This window comes from Sapajus apella, unplaced genomic scaffold (assembly GCF_009761245.1).
Source record: "Sapajus apella isolate SASKATOON/1434 unplaced genomic scaffold, GSC_monkey_1.0 scaffold81, whole genome shotgun sequence".
Classification (NCBI taxonomy): Eukaryota; Metazoa; Chordata; class Mammalia; order Primates; family Cebidae; genus Sapajus; species Sapajus apella.
Window position 1 is genome coordinate 1,063,269 of NW_022437021.1, and position 25,383 is coordinate 1,088,651.

Below are 25,383 nucleotides of genomic sequence, written 5' to 3' on the forward strand. Positions count from 1 at the left end.
TAATATCATGGATTTGTTTGTAACACTTTTTAGTGGTTGGATAGTATCCTGCATATGAATATTCTTTATTCAGTCTGTCACATATTGCTGTATATTGAGGTTGTTTGTACTTTTTTCACTGTTACCAGCAGTGCAGGATGAACATTCCTATAGATTAAAAGATTAAAGTTTGAGCACATTCGTGTAAAAAAAAAATTTTTTTTTTTTTTTTTTGAGATGAATCTTGCTCTGTTGCTAGGCTGGAGTGCAGTGGAGCGATCTTGGCTCACTGCAACCTCCGCCTCCCAGAGTCAGATGATTCTCCTGCCTCAGCCTTTAGCTGGGACTACAGTTACGTGCTACCACACTCGGCTAATTTTTTGTATTTTTACTAGAGATGGGGTTTCACTGTGTTAGCCAGGATGGTCTCGATCTCCTGACCTTGTGATCTGCCTGACTAGCCTCCCAAAGTGCTGGGATCACAGGCCTAAGCCACTGTGCCCGGCCTCATGAGTTGTTTTTTAGGATAAACTCCTAGAAGTGGGATTGTGGTGGTCAAGGAGTAAAGAGGTGGGTTTGTTTTGTTTTGTTTTGTTTTTGTTTTTTTAACTGCTTCTTGTTGAGCAGGGCTAACCCATAGCTACCCAGAGTGGGCATAAAGACATTTTTGAGACTCTTGCTGTGTTGTCTAATTGACCTCTGGAGACGCTGCACTGTACACCCCCAGCCCTTGATATAAAGAGCCTTTCTTTCTTTCTCATTCAGGCTTTCCTAGATTCTACTCTGGATTCTACCACCACATCTCCTCAACTCTGGTCTCTTCCCCTTCCAGTTCATTTAACACTCCTCTGTCAGGTTAAATGTTCTAATGCACAAATTAATCATATCACTAAAAATATCAGATCTACCATCACAGGACCTCATCCATCACAGGACCTCATGATCAGGATGTGAGCAACTTTGTGATTTTCTTTTTCCTTCCTTCTTTCCTTGCTTTCTTTCTTTCTTCCCTTTCTTTTTTTCCCTCCTCCCCTCCCCTCCCCTCCCCCCCCCTTCCTTCCTTCATTCCTGCTTTCCTTCCTTCCTTCCTTCCTTGATGGTGTTTCACTTTGTAGCTCAGGCTGGAATGCAGTGGTACAATCATAGCTCACTGTAGTCTTGGACTCCTGGACTCAAGTGATCTTCTTGCGTTAGCCTCCCAAAGTGCTGGAATTACAGACGTGAGCTGCCACACCCAGCCTGGGCACTGTATTTTCTATTTTAGTTTTTCTCCAGCAAATACGCATTTCTTCTGATTTTTCATCTCTGGTCTTCCTTCCTTGGTTCCTGGCTTACCTTCTGCCCCTTTGGACCACCAGAACTGGGGAACAGAGATTGTGTCCCTAGAACTGCCCTCTGCCCGGTATGTAGAGTAGGCACTGAAGTCAAACTGCAGTTGGTGGACTCTCTTCCCCCATCTCCCATCTTTACTTGATCCGTCTCACTTTTATTGCAAGACTGATCTCATGTTCACTCAACACATCTTCCCTCTGATGTCATGTGTTCCAAATTTCAGTAAGGCTTTCTCCATCTCCTCCTTTCACTCAATATGACAGTAATCCTTCTCTCCTCTGAATTCATTGAGTCGTTTATTTATAGTTCTTTTATGTTACTTTACCCTTTTTCCATAATATCATAATATTCAGTCTGCATTCTCTATTATATTTCAAATATCTCCGAACTAAGTGCTATCCCTTGCAAAGCTGGCGGAGAAGGGACATAAAGTTATGCTACAGTGAAGAAGCACCATCATCATTTTAGTATATATCTTGTAGTATCTTTCCACGTATGTGATAAATGATTAATCTTTACATTGTTGTAAGCATAGGATACAGCTACAATTCACTTTTCAATCCTTTCCTCTTTGGCTCACTATTTTATAGTTCTGTGCAGTGCTTTGGCTATTTTATTATTACCTGGACTAAAAAGGAGTTATAAAGTTGCTATAAATGGCTTATAAATGGCTTCCAGAAAGAGAAAGCAACTTTAGTGCTTTGTAAAACAAAAATGACTTGCTTACAAAAAATATATGGTAGCATCAGAACCATGAAATAGAGTAGTTAGAAACCTACCCTCCCCTAATCTCTGAGTGGTATAGCCCTGTGAAAATGTGACTTGTACATTTGCTTTCATGTTACCTGACCCATGTTCTACTATTAGTTGCTGCAGATGAGTGTGGTGTCAAATACTGCTCCTTAGATTCTAGTCACAGAGTTAATCAGAGCTGTGTGATTCATTTTAAAGGGAATCTTACATTGTCAAAGAAGTTCTGGGAGTTGTGGGTGGAAAAGGAACTAAGTGAGTTCACCAGCCAGGTCTGAACTTGATTAAGCTTGAATTCTTTGTTGTAACTTATGCTAATACTCATTAAATCTGTAGAGCAAGACGGAAGCACTGTTTGTTCAAAAAATACATATATAAACATTTTTTTAGGTATTATGCTGTAAAGGAATATAGTTCTATATAATTATTCTGATGGCCTTCTAGTTAGATTACCTTGAAAATCCAAAATGATCTTGGTGAACAATAATACATTATGGTTTCATGGTTCATCTATGTACTTCCTGCCTAGATGTATAATACTCGTATCTAACAGGATTACCAAATTACATACCTTTTGGTATCAATAACATGGCTAAAATACCAGAGTATTTATTGGCCATTTTCAGTTATGAAACGTTGACACTGCCAGACAGGGATATATATATCTCCCTTTATAAGCCTTGCATATGTATATAGTCTGTCATATATATATATATGTCTTTCTTTATATAAGCCTTTGATATATATATTAAGGCTTTCTTTATTCAGACCATGAAACCAAAACATCCCTTTTCTAGATAATGCATAGTGTGATCCTATTTAATGAACCTAATGTCTGTGCAGGGGTAATTAAGCAAATATGATTGTTTTCTGCCTCAACAAACTGCCAGCAAGCTCCCCTGGAGAGCACCAGCACTTTGTGGCTGCGTGGCTGTGGGTGCCTGCTCAGCAGGGTTATGGGGATATGAAGGGGCATGGTGACTGGGAAGTAAAGGTCCAGAAACACATTTATCCTCTGTCCTACTTTAGAAGTCTAGAATGTGGCAGGCCTGCTGGTAAATTCCTCAAGGTCTTCTTTTATTAGAGCATGTCTTAAGAGGAAAAGGAAATAGCTCTAAATGAAATGCTTGTGGGCACTTTTATTTGCAGGTTTAAGTAACCTTTCTTTAAAAACTGCCTGATATGTGTTTCCAATCTTGGCCTGTATATTAGTTTCTTCAGGCCGCTGTAACAAAGTACTCTACTGCAAACTGGGAAGCTTAAAAAAAAAAAAAAAACAACGGATTAGTTGTTCCAAGTTCTGGAGGCTAGACATCCAACGTGGAAGTTCAGCAGCGTTGGTTTCTTCTGAGGGCTGTAAGGGAGAACCTGTTCCCTGCCTCTTTCCTGCCGTCTGGTGGTGGGCGGGCAACCTGTGCTCCTTGGCTTGAAGAAGCATCACCCTGATCTCTGCCTTCATCTTCACTTGGTTTTCCCCTTGTGCTGCATGTCTGTTTCTCAGTTTCTCTCTTTTATAAAGACTCCAGTCATATAAGATTAGTTGCTTGCCCTACTCTGCTATAATCTCATCTTAACTAGTTCAATTTGCAGCCACCCTATTTCCAAATAAGGTGACATTCTGAGGTTCTAGGGGTTGGGATTTTAGGGGACGGGGGACACAGTTCTGCCCATACCAGCATCTCTCTTCATTCCATTCAGTCTCTTTTGGCTTCTGGCTGGACCCTGTTCTACATGTCCCACTGGTACCTCAAATTTAACACAGTCACAACTGGTTACATTCTCCCATAGGTCCCTTTTTTCCAGTTCTTCCCTTTTTTTCTTCCTTCTTCTTTATCTTTGGTGGTGGTATCATCATTCCACTCAGTTATCCAAGTTGGAAATCTTGGGAGCATCCTGGCCTGTTTCCTTGGTCCTGGCCTCCGACATCCAGTCCTAACCAGGTTTTGTCATTTCTGCCTCCATTGTATTTCTCTAGCTTTCCCCTGCTTCCATTCCTAGGGCTCTCACTCAGGTTTAGAGCCCTACGATCCCTGCTGTCAGGCTGTTTCCCACATCTCCTCTCTCCTTTCAATTCATCTTCCACACCAGTTCTCTTTCTAAAACAAAGCTTTGAAACTGACATTTCTTAATCCAGAAATCTTGAATAATTTTTAACTGTCTGAAGAAAAAAACATTCTGTTGCTTGGCCCTTAAGGTCCACACCAGGTGGCTGGCATCTCGTTCATGGCCCTCTTTTACTCCTCATAACCTGCTAGATGGAGAATTGGCAACTCCAACATCCTTCTCCAAATACAGCACGTCCATTTGTTTTCACCTCTGTACTTTGCTTCCCTAGTGTGGAATGTCCTCTCTCTACTCTTCCCTCCTCTCTCCATTGTCACCAACCCAAAGTGGGTCTATTTGCCTGCCCACAATGGGAAACCAAATACAAAGCAGCAGGTTTTTGCAGAAAGAAAGGTTTATTGCCAGGGAGCTGAATAAGGAGACAGAAGTCAGGCTCAAATTTAATTTTCTCTACCAGCCTTATAGCCATAGATTTAAGGGAGAGCTTCTGAGTGTGCAGTTTAGGTGCTGAACAGTGATTACTAATTGGCTGAAAGGAAAGGGGGTTTGGAAAGTGTCTTGGACATGCACTGGTGCCTTTACATGCTGCTTCATGGGTTACACCTTTGGGAAATGGTGGCATTAGCATGAACTGAGGGTGAATTTTCAGCCCTCTGATGTCAAAAGGCTGTGAGAAGAGGTCTATTCTGCACGGACTCTAGTCAGCCATGTTGGCTCCAACCAGCCTCCATCTGTCAGCCAATTTTGTGGCAAATGGCAAGAACTATAACAAATGGTTTTCTTCTCCACTGTTCTGCAAGACAAGCTCAATACATTTTTGTTAATTACCAAATTCTCTAACCCTGTGGGGCATGGCTTCACCATCTTCCCACCGCAGTTGGAATTCTACCCAGGTTAAATGGAAGCTAGGAGACCTGGTTTTCAGGCCAAAATGTAGAAGCCAATTGTTTTGCCTAACCCAGGCCATTAACTTTTTCCAGTTTCTGTTTCTTCACAAGTAAAATGAGGAGGTTGAAATAGATAATCTCTATGATCTTTTTAGCTTTAAAATTTGTTCTTCAAAACCATGCCACCATGAAGCAGTCCCTAACTCTTCTAGGCAGAATAGTTCACCCTTTTATGACCCTTAGTGCTTTATTATTATTATTATTGTTACAATTAACTCTTAATTTCTAGTGGTTATGTGTACTCATGACTGTTTCCCCTTCCTCCTAACAGATGGTAAGCTCCTTGAGTTCAGCCAGGAATGCTTGACTCCTATTTCCTTCCCTTTCTGCCTCTGTCTTCCCCTGGTCTTCCTTACACAGAGAGTCTTGGTGAGCGAGACCTTAGTAGAGGATAAAATGTCCTCAGGAAGTACTCTCAGGGAACAGATGCTCTTCCTGAGTGTTCCCAGGCATTGAGAAGGATGTGTTTTGGATGGTTAATGATACAGAGATGTTATATTGAACACACTGAGTTTTTCTTTTCTTTGTAGCATTATTGTAATTGGGTGACATTCTGGGACACAGCTAAGTTCACTTTGTAACAGTTTTTATAAAAATGTGTTTTCTCTGTAGGATGTTTAGAAGTAACTAGGTTTTCTGTGAAAGGTATGAAAAGCATTCCTATTTTCTTCTTCCTTCTATATCCTGAGACTTGGAGTATCTCAATGTATTATTAAAGTATTTAGTTACTTAAAGTAACAGTTGTTAAAAATATATATAGGAAAGCGTTTAGGGACCCATTTCCTCTTTGAAAGTCAAACGTCCTTGGACTCTTGTATTCTTCCTAAAGCTTATATTTGATCCACATTTTGATATTCAGAAAGTTAAAGTCACTCCTTTTTCCTAAAGAAGAATGACCAGTCCCTATTCTTGCTTCAAGGCCACCTCTGGTCCTATATTTCTAATCTAATTTTACATTGTTCTTTTATCCACTCCACTGTCCAGACAAAATCTGTCACTCATAATTTTCCTTGTATACGCCTTAGCTTTCTTGCATTAGCCTTCTGCCTGAAATGCCCTCTTGTACACCCATTACTGCATATCCAAATTGTACTCATTTTTTAAAGTTTAGCTCAAATGCCATTTCTGCCACAAAGCCTTCTGTTACTGTACTAGCTCTTGTTTTATGATGTGTCCTTCCTCTATATGCTAGTCTATTTCTAGATTAGTGCTTTCTGCCTCTCCAGACTAGAAGTTCCTTGGGGTCACGTTTCATGTGTCATTTATCTGCATTTCTCCTGTACTAGCCCTAGGTCAATTCACAGGTGGTCAATAAATGTTGGTAATGAATCAATATCTGTGAACCATTTTTTGCATGGTGTATAAAGATACTAATAAATAACAAAGTTGCTCTATTTTGCTATTAGGCAGTCACATCTTAGCCTAAAGTATCTAACACTTTAATTATAGAACCCTAAAATATGCCTGAAGGAATATTAAAACATATATGATTCTGGATAAAAACAGTTATATTTGAAATTATAATGTACTTAGTGTGTCACTACATGGTCAATGCTGTCATGTCTTTTAGATTCTGTGCATTATTATTTCCATCCACTATATGTAAAAGTAAATGCTAAATGTTTCTACATGTTTTCAGGTTTGAATTTTGTGTTTTGGCAGTGATATTTTTTCCCTCAGTGTATGTTTGTATATGTTTCTCTTTTCTGCATGCTGCTGACTTTATGCTTTGTGTTTGTTTTATGTTGCAGATTAATATCTTTCCAAGAATTTGTTGCCTTTGAATCTGTCCTGTGTGCCCCTGATGCTTTGTTTATGGTAGCCTTTCAGCTGTTTGACAAAGCTGGCAAAGGAGAAATAACTTTTGGTAAGGAGCATGATTCTGTGCACAACTATGTAAGTGTGGACTTGTGTGAGCATTTTCTTTCTTTCTTTTTTCTAGGAACGAAATAAAGTATATGGAAATGCTTTTAAGAAGTTAGTATATCCCTTTTAGTGAAGATACTTCAATATTTAGGGGCTCCAGTTCAAATGTCTTCCTATTTGAAAAAAAGTAAACTTCTGGCTTAGTAGTTTTGATACTCTGATTTAGTTTTAAGGTGAAGGAGAATGTGGCCTGTTTTCATAGACATACCATGTGAGAAGCCAGACAGGACTTCTCTTCCTTCCCTGCATCATCAGTAGTGCTTTCCACTGATAGAACAAAGAAGTGAATAAACCGCCTACAAACAGAAGTTACTTATGCACCTTGTAATTTTTGTCTTCACCTTGTTCCTATGGAGTATTTTGTGGCCAGGGCCGCTGCGCAAGATGGTGGTTCAGAATGGTACATGAAGGACCTTGTTCTAAACAACACACCCCCTCTCCGCCACCGCTGTGCTGGCACCTTCTCTGCTGTGGCCTTCTTTATTTTGCAATGCACAAACATCATCATGGGGATTAGCTACAAAGCTGCAGAAAACCCTGATGTTTTTCAAATATTAGAAGAAATGGAAGACTTGGAAGTGGTGGGACAGTGGTATGTTATTTTTTAAAAATAAACTGGCTACCGAAGACAGATTTAACAGAAAGTACCATGTTTCCCTCGGACTGTTTGGTGGCCAGCATATGTTATCTCTTCATGCAAATCTGCAGTAACGTTGCTCATGAAGAATTTTGGAGCCCTTTAGGCATATGGATTGTGCTTTCATGAGAGATCGCTTTAGTTTTAAGATTAGAGAGAATATGGCATGACTGTTTTCATAGAGTCATAGAACACGAGAGCCAGACAAGAGCTTTGCTTGCTTGTGCCTGATGTGCCCATTTTAAGTGTCTTTATTCATAGTTTCCGATTCATCCAGATCATTAGGACTTGTCTTATTTGATGTATTGTGGGAAATATACAGATGCGGGAAAAATACAGATGGTGTAAGAGAAAGTGTTGCTTCCGGAATCAGATAAGCTTAGCTCCTTCCAGCTCTGCTGCTTTTGTCTGTGAGCCAAGTTAGTGATCCTCTCCAGTCCTCATGTATCCTACCAAGAAACGAAGGTAATAATTACATAAAGTATTGGTAAGATAGTTTAATAGATTTATTGTGCCAACCCCCTTTGCCATTCCATCATACTCATTTGGCATGACAGAATTAAAGGTTAAATCATCTTGAGCAAAGGCAAACCATTATATACTTGCCTGGTTTTGTTTCTAGAAGACCAGATGCTTTCCGTTAACACTTCATAAGGATTATTTAGTATGTACAGATCCTTAGATGAAATTTATTTCCGTTACCCAAGTACTCTTAGCACCACTGCAACCAAAACTTTTCAGTGGAATACCAATTAGAAAAAAAGCTCCCATTAAAATCTTCAGGTAATGAGTCAGCAGCTAGCTCATGGTGTTATTGATTTACCCCGGGGAAGCAAGTTTGGTGATGAACAGAGGAAAGCCTGTGAGTGTAAGCACATTCAACACAGGTATGTTCTGTCTTATCTTCCTGCTTTCCCCAGCAAGTTTGGATATGAGGAATGGAAGAGAGCTCAGTTAGAGATGAGAGGACTGAAAAATGGGCTTCAGGTATTTCTTTGATACAGATCCAGTTTCCCTTCATGCCTGTGAAGTTGCAAGGGATATTGGTGACACCAGCTTTACCACTGGTCCTGGAAAGACATAGGAGACTTCCTCTATTGCAGGGTAAAGTCTGTTAGTGTGATTAAAAGAAAATGATATGTGAAGAAGCAGGATGTAGGAAACAAGAGCTATCTAAATTGTAGAAGGCATAGTTGAATAAGAATTTTGTTCCTGCTTCTTACTAGCTGAAGGACAAGTCATTTAAACCCTCTGAGCTTTATTTTCCTCATCTATAAAACTGGGGTAATAACTACCTTACATGACTATGTAAGGATTAAAAGATCCACTGCATAAAGAGGTGCTATCTGGAAAACCAAGACCTTTATATGAATAATGATACTAAAAGAAATAGCCTAAAAGAAGAAAGGATCTTCTAACTTTTTTTTCCACTTTTGTATCTTGGGAAGCCCTTTATTTTTTAATTATTGCATTTTTTTAAAATGTAAGTTCTGGGGTAAATGTGCAGGTTTATTATTTACGTATGTGTCACAGGGGTTTGTTGTACAAATTATTTCATTACCCACATATTAAGCCTAGTACCCATTAGTTACTTTTCCTGATCCTCTCCCTCCTCCCACCCTCCACCTTCTAGTAGGCCCCAATGTCTGTTGTTCCTATGTCCATGTGTTCTCATCACTTAGCTCCCACATGTAAGCGAGAACGTTTGGTTTTTGGTTTTCTGTTCCCACATTAGTTTGCTAAGGATAATGGCTTCCAACTCCATCCATGTTCCTGCAGAGGACATGATCTCATTGATTTTGTTTGTTTGTGTTTTGGTTTTTGTTTTTGAGTTGGAGTCTTGCTCTTTTGCCAGGCTGGAGTGTAGTGCCATCATCTCAGCTCACTGCAACCTCCACCTCCCAGGTTCAAGCAATCTCCCTGCCTCAGCCTCCCAAGTAACTGGGACTACAGGCACGCACCACCATACCTAGCTAATTTTTTGTATTTTAGTAGAGGTGGGGTTTCACAATGTTGGCCAGGATGGTCTCGATCTCCTGACCTCATGATCTGCCCTCCTCGGTCTCCTGAAGTGTTAGGATTATAGGCGTAATCCATGACACTCGGCTTATCTCATTTTTTAATGACTGCATAGTATTCCATGGTATATATATACCACATTTTCTTTATCTAGTCTATCATTGATGAACATTTAGGTTGCTGCCATGTCTTTGCGATTGTGAATAGTGCTGCAGTGAACATAGGTGTGCATGTGTTTTTATGACAGAATTGTTTATATTCCTTTGGGTATATACCCAGTAATGGGATTGTGGGTTGAAGGTCTTTGAGGAATCGCCACAGTGTTTTCCACAGTGATTGAACTAATTTACACTCCCACCAGCAGTGTATAAGCATTCCTTTTTCTCTGCAACCTTGCTAGCACCAGTTATTTTTTGACTTCTTAATAGCAGCCATTCTGACTAGTGTGAGATAGTATCTTATTGTAGTTTTGATTTGCGTTTCTCTAATTATCAGTGATGTTGAGCTTTTTTCCATATGCTTCTTGGCCACATATATGTCTTCTTATGAAAATGGCCGTTAATGTCCTTTGCCCACTTTTTTTTTAGATGGAGTCTCGCTCTGTCACTCAGACTGGAATCAGGTGGCATAATCTCAGCCCACTGCAACCTCCACCTCCTGGGTTCAAGCAATTCTCCTGTCTCAGCCTCCCAAATGGCTGGGACTATAGGTGCATGCCACCACGTCCAGCTAGTTTTGTATTTTTTGTAGAGATGGGGTTTTACCATATTGGTCAGTATGGTTTGAACTCCTGACCTCAGGTGATCTACCCGCCTTGGCCTCCCAAAGTGCTGGGATTATAGGCATGAGCCACTGCATCTGGCCTTTTGCCCACTTTTTAATTGGGCTGATTTTTTCATGTAAGTTTGTTTAAGGTACTTACAGCTGCTGGATATTGGGCCTTTGTCAGATGCATAGTTTGTAAAAATTTTCTCCCATTCTGTAGGTTTTCTGTTTATTCTGTTGATAGTTTCTTTTGCTATGTAGAATGCACTTTAGTTAATTAGATCCCATTTGTCAATTTTTGTTGTTATTGCAATTGCTTTTGGCATCTTTGTCATGAAATCTTTGCCTGTTCCACTGGCCAGAGTGGTATGGCCAAGATTGTCTTCCAAGATTATAGTTTTGAATTTTATATTTAAATCTTTTTAGTTTTTTAGATGGAATCTCCCTCTGTTGCCCAGGCTGGAATGCAGTGGTGTGATCTTGGCTCATTGCAACCTCTGCCTACCAGGTTTGAGCGATTCTTGTGCCTCAGTCTCCCAAGTAGCTGGAAATATAGGCATGCGCCGCCATGCTTGGCTAATTTTTGTATTTTTTGTAGAGATGGGGTTTTACCATGTTGGCCAGGATGGTCTTGAACTCCTGACCTTAATTGAGCCACCCACTTTGGCCTCCCAAAGTGTTGGAATTACAGGAATGAACTATCATGCCTGGCCACATTTAAGTCTTTAATCCATCTTGAGTTGAAGTTTGTATATGGCATAAGAAGGGTTCAGTTTCGGTCTTCTGCATATGGCTAGCCAATTAACCCAGCATCATTTATTGAATACAGAATCCTTTCCCATTGCTTGTTTTTGTCAACTTTGTTGAAGATCAGGTAGTTGCAGGTGTGTGGCCTTACTTCTGGTCTCTCCATTCTGTTCCATTGATCTTTGTGTGGTTTTGTATTAGTACCACTCTGTTTTGGCTACTGTAGCCCTGTAGTACAGATTGAAGTCAGGTAGCGTGATGCCTCAAGGTTTTTTCTTTTTGCTTAGGATTGCCTGGGCTATTTGGGTTATTTTTAGGTCCATATGAATTTTTTTTTTTAAGACAGAGTCTTGCTCTTGTTGCCCAGGCTAGTGTGCAATGGCATGATCTCAGCTCACCATAACCTCTGCCTGCCAGGTTCAAGTGATTCTCCTGCCTCAGCCTCCTGAATAGCTGGGATTACAGGCACCCACCACCATGCCCAGCTAATTTTTTGTATTTTCAGTAGAGCTGGGGTTTCACTACATTGGTCAGGCTAGTCTCAAACGCCTGACCTCAGGCGATCCACCCGCCTCAGTCTCCCAAAGTGCTGGGATTACAGGCATGAGCCACCATGAGCCTTAGGTCCACATGAATTTTAAAGATTTTTTTTCAAGTCTGTGGAGAATGTCATTGGTAGCTTGATAGGAATAGCATTGAATCTATAAATTGCTTTGGGCAGTATGGCCACTTTCAGTGATACTGATTTTGCCTATTCATGAGCATGGAGTGGTTTTCCATTTGTTTGTGTATTCTTTGATTTCTTTGAGCAGTGTTCTGTAGTTCTCCTTGTAGAGGTCTTTCATCTACCTAGTTAGCTGTGTTCCTAACTATTTTATTCTTTTTGTGACAATTGTGAATCGGATTATGTTCCCTATTCGGCTTGTGGTGTGACTGTTGTTGATGTATAGGGATGCTAGTAATTTTTTACATTGATTTGGTATCCTGAGACTTTGCTGAAGTTGTTTATCAGCTTAAGGAGTTTTTGGGCAGTGACTGTGGAGTTTTCTGTCAATAGATACAGGATCAATTCAACTGCAAATGGGTAGTTTGACTTCCTCTCTTCCTGTTTGAATGGGCTTTATTTCTTTCTCTTGCCTAATTGTTTTATCCAGGTCTTCCAATACTGTGTTGAATCGGAGTGCCAAGAGAGGGCATCCTTGTCTTGTCCAATAAGAGACAGGAAGCCCTGATTTCAAGGAGCTAATATTCTGGTGTTGTCTTTAGTTGTGTATGACTGTTGTAGAAGAATGTACAACTCCTCCAGCAATACCCTGCCTTTCACAGGTAATTTTTTCGAGGGTTCTCCAGTCTACAAAACAACATGTTGTATATATGCCCTGTATATATGTATGATGAGCCAATGGGAATCCTTACTCTGTGGGTATCGTAAAATGTAGCCTGGATTTTCTGAGCCATTACTCCCGACTTAAGGTTAAACTGAATGAGAAATGCATAGGTCAAAGATACCAAAAAGACCATCAGTTTGCAAATTAATAGCTGACTTCTAACATTTTTTATAGGGTTGGTTGGATTCATTAAATGTAGATGGTGTGGGTAGCAGTCTTTCGCCTAAGTAAACAAAATCTTACAGGGGGCGTGGCAGCCTAAGGAGTATTTTGACAGCAGGCACCTTTAGAAGAAGCTATCAACAAGTACATTTTCCAGGAAACTCCTCACAGAGTTGAAGACATCAAAAACAAACAACCTGGAGTAGGACAGGAAAGAAGACTTACATTGTCAACCTTAACCTGGCTAGCTGGCCATATGAGGCTGTAAACCCAATGGCAATCTTTGCCTCTAGTTACTTCCTTAGCACCTTATAAATCCTTCACCTAAGAATGACTCTTTAGTATTTTAAAAGTTTGTCTACCTTGATGTGTATCTTTGGGAGGAATAGACATGGAATGGCAATTGAAAGCAGGGTGTCTGTTAGTTCCCAGATTGGCTCAGTCAATTGTGATGATCATGGGTGAACATTCTTTCTACACTCTACAGAGGTTGACCTGGGGCCTTTCCATGGTCTGCAGGGAAGACCAGAGGGTGATCTGGACTCACTGCAGCCTCAACATCCCTGACTCAAGCTATCCTACCTTAGTGTCCCGAGTAGCTGGGACTACAGGTGGCACCACCATGTCATGCTAACTTTATTTTTATTTTTGTAGAAATGAGTTTCACTATGTTGCCCAGGCTCATCTCAAACTCCTGGACTCAAGCAATCCTCCCACCTTGGCTTCCCAAGATGCTGGGATTATAGGCATGACCTGGGCTATTCCTGAGAGCAAATCTGTATGAATTGGCTCACAATTGGCCATCGGATGAGAGGAAGGGGTCAAAGGAAAGGAAGAAGGACCAGGTAGTAGCTACTGGTCTTGTTCTGTTCCCAAGACATGTGGTTTTACATAATCTCATGAGAGAAGTAAGATAACCACTATCACTATCTTTTCTTTAAATACATGCTAACCTCTGGGCTAAGTACTTTTTGTATAGCTTAGTATTTAATTATCATAGCCTAGAAGGTCTATACTATTATAATTCTCATTTTCTGAAGAGGGATTAGGCATGGGGAGGTTGTGGAAGTGGCCACAGACATAGCGTTGTCCTGCTGGTGCTGGGACAGCAGCCTGAGCCGGGCTGACTGTTCTTTACTGTGCAACACTGCCTCCCTCTAGTGTGGATACTCACACTTTTGGGTGAGCCTGTCATAATCCAGATAGGTGTCACTTAGCCCATTGTGGTCTCAGTCTGTATCAGACATTGGAAGGATTTAATAGTTTTCATGAAGTAAAGAACAATAGGAAAATGCATTAGTTAAAATTTTATTTCACTGTGGTGGAAAGTAATTATAAGAAAGAGAATGTAACTGGAAAAGTTGCCTTGGTTCCAGCTATCTGGATAATTTGTTGAGATGCACATGATGTGGGTTTTACCCAGAAAAGCTTCACACACACACACACACACACACACACGCACACACACACACACACACACACACATTTTTTGAGATGGAGTCTTGCTCTGTCACCCAGGCTGGAATACAGTGGCGCGATCTCAGCTCACTGCAACCTCCACCTCCCGAGTTCAAGCGAGTCTCCTGCCTCAGCCTTCTGAGTAGCTGGGACTACAGGCACATGTCACCAAGCCTGGCTAATTTTCTTTTTTTCGGTATAGACAGGGTTTCACCATGTTGGTCAAGATGGTCTCTATCTCCTGACCTCATGATCCACCCGCCTTGGCCTCAAAGTTTTGGGATTACAGGCATGAGTCACCACGCCTGGCCAAGCTTTATGTTTTGATATGAACAGAATTCTGAATGGAGGAGAAAATCACAAGATGTTAGGGAGGGGTGAGGAGATGGTCTGTGTACGGGTTGAGGATAGAGGGGAACCGTAGTAGAGGAGGCCCTTTATTGAGGGGTGCAGCTTAAGAGACCTGAGTGCTTGGGGGATCGGTTGTCAGGGCACCAATGACAGGGCCAGGCCCTCGAACAAGATTAATTATTTCATATGAGAAGCAATTAGGAGTTACCGCAAGGTCTTTGGAGAAGAGGGATAGGATCAGAATCATGCTTGGAAGAGATGATTTTTGTTGAGTTGGTTAGAGTGGGGCAAAGCCAGAGGCACCATGCTAGTGATCATTGTTTAGGCTTCACAGTATCTATGTGAAGCCAGTGGATAGTCATCCCACTTTGTGAGTGGAGAAGCTGAAAGTAAAGGTTTGGAAGTACTTCCTGTTGTGTGAGTAGGTTGGTACAGACACATTGTGAATGATACTTTTTCAGACACTTTCCTATTACTGTATTTCTTATTTAATGTTGCAGGAGGAGCAAAGCATTTCCACTGTGGGTTTTAGGAAAGGGTACCTGTGTGGATGTGTGGGTGTGTTTAATGAAACTGTTGATCTGAAATACTTGGCATATATACCAGTGACCTGTCTTACAATGCTAATTTAAGGCACCACCTATTCTTACTTACTGGTTTTTCTTCAGTTGTGGTACTCCAGTAGACCACACTAATCGCCTAGCTCCACCGTAGCAGAGAGCTTGAATACTACTTTTGTCTGAGGAAAGTCACAATTAGACCCCCTGAAAATTCAAAGTGTGTTCTATACAATACCCATTTCTTAGGTTAAACTCTAAAATGTTTTCTTGCCTTATGCTATTACATGTTTTTCTCTTCCTTTGACTTTTTTATTACTTTTTCAGTGCACTGAACAAAATTTCATGAATATGTTTTTCATGCAATTTTAAAGTTATCCTTAATACGTGAGTGCAACCCAATTTCATTATCCAAGTGTTGGTAGTAATGATGGTGTATACATGTTTATGTTCTGCAGTTTTTAATTGGACTTTAAAGTCAAGAGTTCTCAACTCTTTGCGTAGGTAAGTATCAGGGAGCCTGTGAATGGCTATGATTATTTGTAATGTTTTGTCTAAATGAGCACTTTTTTTTTTTTCTGGGGAAAAATAGCAAATCTCGCAGAGGTCAGTGACCTGCCCTTTAAAGATAAAAGCTGCTTTTTATAGAGGGGCAGTTGAACTAGTGGACATATATCTTATTTAAGATTTTTACAGCATTGCTATTGAACACATTGATTGTAGGATAGTTTATGTATGACTTGAAAATGTAATGATAATCAGTTTTTGGATGCCTTTTCATTTTGGATATATGAAGAAGCAATGTATCAAACTGCCTATATATAATACAAGAGACAGATTGGAAAATACATTTTTCTGTAACTGAAGTAAATGTAGAGTAACTAATGAATTATTAAAAATACAGAAATTGCTGTTTCGTTGGCTGGCTAGTGAGTCCTCTGATTCTCATAAAGACCAAAATGGAAGAAACTAGCCTACACCCAATGCTACATTGGGAGGCCTGGACTGGCTCACCGCTGCAGTTCTGCCAGTTAGCATGGAGTCCAAAAGAAACTGGTCCAGTCTTGCCCGTTATTGGAAACAACAGTGGCTTTTTGTCCTTTAATCTTCACTGTTGAAATATATTGTAAGTTTAGTTGCTATAGAGGAACGTTTTCTGTTTATGTTAATAAGTGGCATGTGAAAAAGGACTCTCCTAAAAGAGAATCATAAAGCCTAAAACTTTTAGTTTATTAAGGCTCAGAGAGGTCCTGTGGAAAAATAAATCTACTTTGTTTAAATTGGAGTTTAGCAAACTTACTGTGTTTGTACCAACTTTTCTCTTGTGTCTGTCCCACTAAACAGAATCCACAGGCCTAGGGCTATTTCTAAGCTAGTTAATTCTTAATCTTAAGCTAGTCCTCAGTTAGTTAATTCTCTGACGTGGATGTTATTGTTTGGAGGGACCCTTTCTGAGTTCAAGTTAGATTGTATCCATGAACACCTGCTATGATGAAATTGGTGTGATTTGGGAAAATGGGTAGTCTAGATAACATTAGGAAATTCATGGAAACATCTAATCAGTCACTTAGATTCAGGTTGCAGAAAATGATGGGAGTTAAAAGTATGGAAATGAGAAGTTTTGAAGTTAAGTACCCAAATTTAATATTAAATATATAAAGCTAGAGGAATGCCAGTATTGGACTGGAAGAGGGCAGACTTTACCCATCATTTTTAAGCTTGGCTGGAAAGGAAGGTCATTTGTTACTATTTTTGTAATACACTTGGAAAATGAAATATTCAAAAAGATAGCTGAAGGGGGGAAATGGTGAAGAATCAGAGGAAGCATAAATTGGGGAAAGTTCTTTATTAATATTGGTTCTGATTTTGGTGTTTCACAAAAATAACGTGTTATTCTGGTGAAAGAAAAATATTGCCCTACAGTAGATTTTATTTTATTTTATAAGAGGTGAAGAGGGGGCTGAGTATATTCTCTTATACACCCTCACATTCCAAATAGAGAGTAAGAATTTCGAATAAGAACAGTATGAGTTTTGAAAGTAAATAACCTCTATGTTGATAAGAACTGTGGCATGCCTGGGTACTGAGTATCTTTTCAGAGATCCTAGAGACTGTTCAGAAACTGTTCCAGTTCATTGGGTCAAAAATCTACTATTTACGAAAAGCTAAATACGGATTTGCACGATTGACCATAATGACTTCAATTTTGAAAGATAGTAGTATCAGAGAGCACTTCCAGTTGGTGGGATAATTTAAGAATCGTCCATGCTCAAATGGCTAAAATATTGTACTTTTTGCTACTTCATCACTCCATTTTAAAAATAGAGAGGGGGGAAAATAGGCAGATCTGTTGAGAAGGTGGAAGAATGTCAATTGGAGAGTAAATCACAATAACCATGTGATGCCACTCCTTAGTTAACTACTGCCTGAAGGTTAACTGTTCCTTAGCAGACTGGCAGTGTGTGGAGAGGCCGGACTCGGGGCTGCTGCCCCTGTGTGTGCATGTGCACCTGTGTGTGTGTGCATGTGTGAGTGTGTTTGCATCTGTGACTGTGTGTACATGTTCATGTGCATGCATGATGAAGGGTGAAGGGAACTTGTGAATAGGAAAGAAGGTGTAGAAAACAGAAAGCTAACAGAAAATCCTAAAACTTAGAGCCCTAGGAAAATTTGACTATTTTAAACTGTACTGTTCATTTTTAAATAGTAAAATTATACCATTCTTCTTTCAGTATAAGAGAGAGATAAAAATACAGTTTTTCTAAATTGGAAAATTTGCTGTAATCTTGCTAATGACTGATTTCTTCTAACAGTTGCAACGCAATTTTTGCTCTGATAGGTTGATAAAGGCAACAAAATCAAGAACATATTGGAAGTTCTCAGAGAAAATTACAGTTTAGGTATATGTTGGGGGTGGATACTTAGACATTTTAATTGAAATAAAACAGCTTTGTACTAATATGGGATCACTGTGGGTGTACATTTGTAGTACATCTGCTCTTGAAGCATTTAAGTAGGGTTAAATGTATGTTAATGCTTTTGCAAGAAAATTTTTGATAACATCCGTCTAAGGAAACAGGCTCAGGAAATAGGTTTTTTAAAAGAATATAGATATTATATTTGCATTTAGAGAGTGAATTAGGACTCTGTAATGCTTTAAGAATTTTAAAGTGTTGTATTCTCTAGTGGTAATGAAAGTTAATAATTAACACACAACAGATGATTAAAGCAAGCTGACACATCTGAAGAGTGACCACAGTCTGCTGTATGCCTCTAAACACCATTTTAATTGACCTACTTTTGATATTATGAAGGCTAATAATGATTTATTCTACCCAGTTGAAAATACTTTTTCTAGCAAATAGATTGGAAACATCTCAGTTGGCCCCTCTGTTGATTTAGTTAGTGTGTGTGACAGATAGTTAATATCTTATGCTAAATACCTGCCAGCCTTGAGACATTTTTTTTGTTTTGTTGTTGTTGATTCACAGTCACTGTGATGACTTAGTGTATAAATCTTGAGAATTGATGAATCTGTCAGATTATGGAGGAGGAGAGATTCTTATCAATGAGGTAGATCATGTGTTCTTATTATAATAGTGTAGAATGTTGGTTATAACTGTGGACTCCCTGGCTCTGTCTCAAAACTATTGATTCAGAATTTTTGGGTGTGGGGCTTGGGAATGCGTTTTAACCAAGCTCTCCAAGGGAACGTAGTTCATACTTCAGTTGAACAATGGCTGGGTATACTTTATGACTTTCTTCCATAGATGAGGAAACAGGCCCAGAGGGGAAAAGGTGACTAGTTTCATAAGAATCACAACTTTGTCTTCTGGCACTAGAAGGACAGGATTCTTTTCTGAATGCTACATGAGCTCAAATCAGGCTGGTTCCATCCCTTAGTACAGAACTGGAAGAGTTTTAAATTAGCCCTAATATTTACATACACCAACACCACATATGACTTTAGTGTAATATTTGGCTCAGCTTGGCTGTACGTGTGCTTATTTTTTGAAAGATACTTATCACCATTGTACTACATGTTCAGAATAATAATTAAAAAAAAGTTTACAGGGGCTTACAGGGAACTCAATTTTAATGTGAAGTACTTATGCTCTACTTACTATGTTTTAATGGCAACCATTTTCCACCTAGAAGTTTCTTGAGTGACTCTGAATTGTAGCCAGAATACTTTCCTCTTCAGACCCTTAGCTGTGATTAATGTAAAAAGGCACTTGTCAAAAGGGTTTGAAATGGAAACCTTGATACTGGAGCATATGGCAGTAGAGATAGGTCTGCATCCACTTACTCCATTATGTTATTTAAAGTACGAGTTCAACAATTTGTCTTTTGCTCCCTGCTTAAAAGATGATGCCCATAGAAGCTGGTTGTTAACCATATCAGCAAGATAGAATATTACTTCCCTTAGAGGAAAACCACAACTTTCTTTGAGAAGTTAGCATGCATTAGAAAAAAGATGAAACTGTTCAGAGATAAAGTGCTGGGCTATTCAGCAGTCCTCTCTTTGCCTCCAAGAGGGATTACTTTCATGTTTAACACAAACATCCCTTTTGTGTTTATTGTATTAATAGAATTTTTAAAATCCATGAGAAAGAGATAGATTATGGTTTAGTGTTGGAAATAATATAGCTTGATGAATCTTTTTTATTTTAATGGGAAACTCTTTTTCATAGATACACTGCTTCAAAAGTGAATCTTTTAGAAATTAAAGTGCATTAATTTAGTTATTCTGTATGGAAACAAAAACATGGAAAGTTAAAATTTGCATAAGTGAAGACCTTGATGATTTCAGATTATAGTGTGGTGGAGGTTAAGGAATAAGAGTCCATAGAATTTGTAAAAACAAATTCAGTCTAACCACTTAATGGCATGTGCAAGTAATTTGCCAATTAAATATTTCTAGTGTCTGAACAATTTTCAGAGTGGTTCTTAATCTTTCTTAATTTTATACTTTAAGAAACATAATGGAAAATTACTTAGTTTTTGATCACTTTTCATTCAAAATTTTAGTATATGAACTCAAGGAAGGATGGATTTTAAATATTTGAGGAAAATTATTGCTTTTTGAGAAATTAAAAGCTGTGGTACTTCCAAATCACACTGTGCTCATTTAAAAAATATTATTTGTAAATATTTGGTGCCCAGATAATGATTTTCATTATAATTAAGACTTTACATTTTGGAGTTTTATGATTTTGATGGTCACCTACTATGTTTACAACATTGTACCTAGGTATGCTTAGCTCCAGAATAACTAAAATAGAATTTTAAAGATTGAGAGAATTGAGTCAGAGTAAGTCATTTGCCCAGCGTTACTCATTAGTAAGAGGCATATCTCTGACAGTTCCAGGTTTGTTTTTTTTAAAGGAAAGCTTTATTGAGATATAATTTACCCATTTAAAGTATATAATTCAATGGTTTTTAATATATTCACAGATCTGTACAATTATCACCACGTTCAATTTCAGAACATTTTCATCACCCCAACAAGAAACCCCGCACCACACCTTCGCAGTCACCACCCCCTTCCATCCAATCCCTCCATCCCCTGGCAATTGTTAATCTGTTTTTTGTCCATATGTATTTGTCTATTCTAGACATTTCATATAAATGGAATCATAAAATGTGGGCTTTCATGATTGGCTTCTTTTACTTAGCATAAGGCTCATCCATGATGTAGCACATGTTATCACTTTTTATTGGTAAATAATATTTTACTGTATAGATATAGATAGTCACATTTTGTTTATTAATCAGCTAACAGGCACATGAGTTGTTCCCAGCCTTTGGTTATAATGAATAATGTTGCTGTGCACATTCACATACGTGAGTTTGCATACATATGTTTTCATTTCTCTTAAGTATATACCTGATAGTGGAACTGCTGAGTCATATGATAATTCTGTGCTGAACTTTTTGAGGAACTGCCAGACTATTTTCCAAAGTGGCCACATCATTTTATTAAACATATTCCTACCAGCAGTGTGTGAGGGTTGCGTTTCCTTCATATCCTCACCAACACTTCTTACTATCGTTTTTTGATGATAGCCATTGTAGTAGGGTGAAGTAGTTATGTCATCATGGTTTTGATTTTCATCTCCCTGATGGCTAATGATGTTTAGCATCTTTTCATGTACCTCCTGGCAATTTGTATGCTGTCTTTGGAGAAATATTCAGATCCTTTGCCCATTTTTAAATTGGATTATTTATCCTTTTATTGTACTGTGAGAGTTCTGTGTGGTACTAGATAAGGAGCTAGAGTTCCTTATTAGACATGTGATTTGCAAAGTTTTTCTCCCAGTCTATAGGCTGTTTCATCTCTTTCTTTTCTTTTTCTCTTTTTTATTTTAAGTTCAGGGTTACATGTGCAGGTTCATTATGTAGGTAAACTCATGTCATGGGGGTTTGTTGTACAAATTATTTCATCACCCAGATATTAAGCCTAGTACCCATCAGTTATTTTTCCTGATCCTCTCCCTCCTACCACCCTTCACCATCTGGTAGGCTTCAGTGTCTTTTGTTCTCCTCTGTGTGTCCATGTGTTCTCATAATTTAGGTCTTATTTAAAGGGAGAACATGAGATATTTTGGTTTTCTGTTCCTGCATTAGTTTGCTTAGGATAACAGCCTCCAGCTCCATCCACGTTCCTGCAAAGAACATGATCTCATTCTTTTTTATGGCTGCATAGTACTCCATGGTGTGTGTGTGGGTGTATATATATATAGATATATACACCATATTTTCTTTATCCACTCTATCATTGATGGGCATTTAGGTTGATTCCACCTCTTTGCTATTGTGAATACTGATGCAATGAACGTACACATGCATGTATCTTTATAACGGAATGATGTATATGCCTTTGGGTATATACCCAGTAATGAGATTACTGGGTTGAATGATATTTCTGTTTTTAGGTCTTTGAGGGATTGCCACACTGACTTCCACAGTGGTTGAACTAATTTATACTCCCACCAACAGTGCATAAGCATTCCTTTTTCTCTGCAACCTCACCAGCATCTGTTATTTTTTGACTTTTTAATGATAGACATTCTGAATGGTTTGAGGTGGTATCTCATTATGTTTTAACACTTTATTAATGGTATTCTTGGAGTACAAAGTTTTAAATTTTGATGAAGTACAGTTTATTTTTTTTCTTATGTTTCTTGTAGTTTTGGTGTAGTTTTGGTGTCAGATAAACCATTTCCTAATCCAACATCACAAAAATTATGTCTATATTTTTTCTAAAATTTTCTTGAAAATATGCCTATATTTCTTCTAAAACTATTCACAGTTTTATAGTTAGGTCTTTGATCCATTTTGAGTTAACTTTTGTATACAGGGTGAGATAGGAGCCCAACTTCATTATTTTGCATATGGATATTGTCCCAGCACCAGTCTTTTCTTACTATCTTGTTACGTTTGTTGGAAGTCAATTGACTATAAATGTGAGGGTTAATTTTTTGACTCTCAATTTCATTCTGTTGTACTCTGTGTCTATCTTATGCCAGTACCTCAGAGTCTTGATTACTCTAGCTTTGTAGTAAGTTTGAAATCCAACTTTGTTCTTCTTTTTCAAGATTGTTTTGGCTCTTCTAAATTGCTTGAGTTTTCATAATGGATTTTTGGATCAGTTGGCCAACTTTTGCAAAGAAGCCAGCTAGGATTTTGATAGGGATTACATTGAATCTGTAGATCATTTTAGGAAGCATTGCCATTTTAAAATTAACTTTGGAGAATCTTGCCATCTTAACAATATCAAGTCCTAATCTATGAACATGGGATGTGTTTCTATTTATTTAGATTCTCTTTAGTTTCTTTCAATGATATTTTGTAGTTTTTAGAGTATCAGTTTTATGCTTCTTTTGTTAAATTTATTTCTGAGTATCTTATTGCCTTGATGTTACTGTAAATTGAGTTTTGGCTTTTTTTTTTTTTTTTTTTTTTTTTGAGACGAAATCTCATTCTTATCGCCCAGGCTGGAGTGCAATGGCATAATCTCGGCTCATTGCAACCTCTGCCTCCTAGTTTCCAGCAATTCTCCTGCCTCAGCCTCCCAAGTAGCCGGGATTACAGGTGCCCACCCACCACACCCAGCTAATTTTTGTATTTTTAGTTAGAGATGAGGTTTCACCATGTTGGCCAGACTGGTCTCGAATTCCTGACTTCAAATGATCCACCCATCTGGGCCTCCCGAAGTGCTGGGATTACAGGCGTGAGCCACTGTGCCTGACTGAGTTGTTTTTTTAAATTTCATTTTGGGTTGCTTATTTCAAATATGTGGTAATACAACTGGTTTTTGTACGTTGATTTTTCTGTCTTCCAACCTTGCTAGACTTATTTATTAGTTCTAATAATTTTTTAATGGATTTCTTAGGACTTTTCTGTATATAAGATAATGTCATCTCTGACCCAACTTTTAAAGATCTCAGCTCTTTTCACTACAACCATACCCTGTAGCCTGGGAAATTTATTAATTTGGGGGAAATACCTTTGACTTTTTTAGGTTATCTTTAGGAAGAAAACAACTATCACTTTGTAATTGTCTTCTTAGCAGACTTTCAAGATGGAAACTTTTGTGGATAAAGCAAAGTTCCACAAATAAAAGAATCCTTGACCTTATTTGGTGAGGTCTGATTTTAAATAATATCTTTATTATTTGGTAATATTATGGGTACTACAGGCCTTCCAAACATAGCTTGTTTGGCATAGACTGAAATAACAACAATTATACTTTAAAAAATAAGCATTCTAATTTGCTTTTACTTTTAGGAGGAGTGGCTGAACGAAGAAAAATATTACTTTATATATCCAAAATATATACTAGTGCTACATGCACCTTTCAATGCTAATTCAGTTTTGTTTCTTTGCCTATATGACTTCAACCTGGATATAAGAGTTTAAGACCTTGTATTTTAGACCAAGAGAGACCTCATTCTAATTATTTTTATGTTTGAGATAGATCTAGCAGGTGGTTCTTATTTGAAAGTCCTCCATGGCTGAGTTATGAGTTATTCTGAACCAAGTAAGTGACCAAAAACACTAAAATATTTTGAGTTTCTTCTTTCCTTTCCAGGATTGCAAGTTAGGTTTGGAATGGTCAGGGTTTGGTGAGGGGGCAAGTCTAAGTTTGACTCCTAGGGTCTTTCATGGTAAAACACATGCAGTTGCCCATGAGAGCCAGAGTATAGAGCAGAATGGGGCTTGAAAATCACTTTGGATTTTCATTTCTGATTTTTCAGCTATAAAATGAGAGCTGGAACTTGTTCCTCTTACCTCTCAGAGCCTTACAAGACATGGAGGAATCTTAAACAGTCAAATGTTAAGTGAGAAAGCTATTTGTGCCTCCTAAAAGGAGATAAGGATATTGACCTGAGATGATATTATAATGTCTTCCAGAGTGAGGGAGAAATGTAAGGAACTCATAGTGATTATTGAGTTTACAGATGTTTCTATTCATGAGCCTGCAGGAAAACAGAGAGACCAAACACTTCAGAAAACAAATGCCCCAGGATGATTTATTAGAGCTGAATGAAATATTCAAAAACTTATGAGTCTATAAAATACTTTTGGAGAAAATGTGGGATTTTTCCAGAGGAACAGGATTTAATATTTTGTTTTAAAAGACTTTATTAGCTGTGAAATGAGTAGAAATATTGGTAGGTTTCCTTTCATCTTTTGCATATCATTTGGCTCATCCAATTAGAATGGCTTGGCAATCTTTTGATATTTGAGTACAAAATCCTGCTAGGTAGGTCAAGAGAGTAAAAAATAAATTTTGTAGAAATTGTGCCAAGTGGTAAACAACTTCAGGCCCTTTTTTTCCCCCGCAGAATCCCATGACCAACTGTTCTTTGCATAGCAAACTTTTCTTCACTGTAAACATATCACACGTCCTGGGGGCTTTAAAATATGTTTGCTACTGGCAGGTGATGCCAATGTCTGTGGCCACCTGGAGCAGGATCTATCATGTCTCAGTGATCACAGGTGGCTTTGGTCCAAAGCACTGTAACTGGACCTTTATTCACTTCAAAAGAAATGAGCCTTTCTTCATGCTGTTGATCTCCATTGAAGAGCTCCCTCAAAGGTCCATGTCAGTAAATCCTTGACTGCTTTCAGGGCCCAGATCTTGGTTTATCTTCTCCAATAAAGCTTTTCTCTCTCTCTTTTCTCCTTAAATCTCTATTTCCTTGCCACGAGGATACCCTGTGGTTTAGTGCTGATACAGAGTACTCCTTGAATCTGCTGTTGAATTATTTCTCATGTATTAAGACTTGGAT

The 25,383-nt window shown here is 38.6% G+C and overlaps 1 protein-coding gene across 4 annotated transcripts in view; it reads left to right on the forward strand.

Moving 5' to 3' along the window:
- SLC25A13 (solute carrier family 25 member 13) overlaps positions 1 to 25,383 on the forward strand; it is a 201,796-nt gene that overhangs the window by 74,891 nt on the left and 101,522 nt on the right. For 2 of the 4 annotated variants that reach the window (XM_032252885.1, XM_032252886.1), the window contains exon 4: positions 6,824 to 6,939. The exons of the other annotated variants lie outside the window; for them this stretch is intronic. In XM_032252885.1, coding sequence (XP_032108776.1) covers positions 6,824 to 6,939 — 116 coding nt within the window. The remainder of the gene's footprint in view (positions 1 to 6,823; positions 6,940 to 25,383) is intronic. 4 annotated transcript variants of the gene reach the window in all.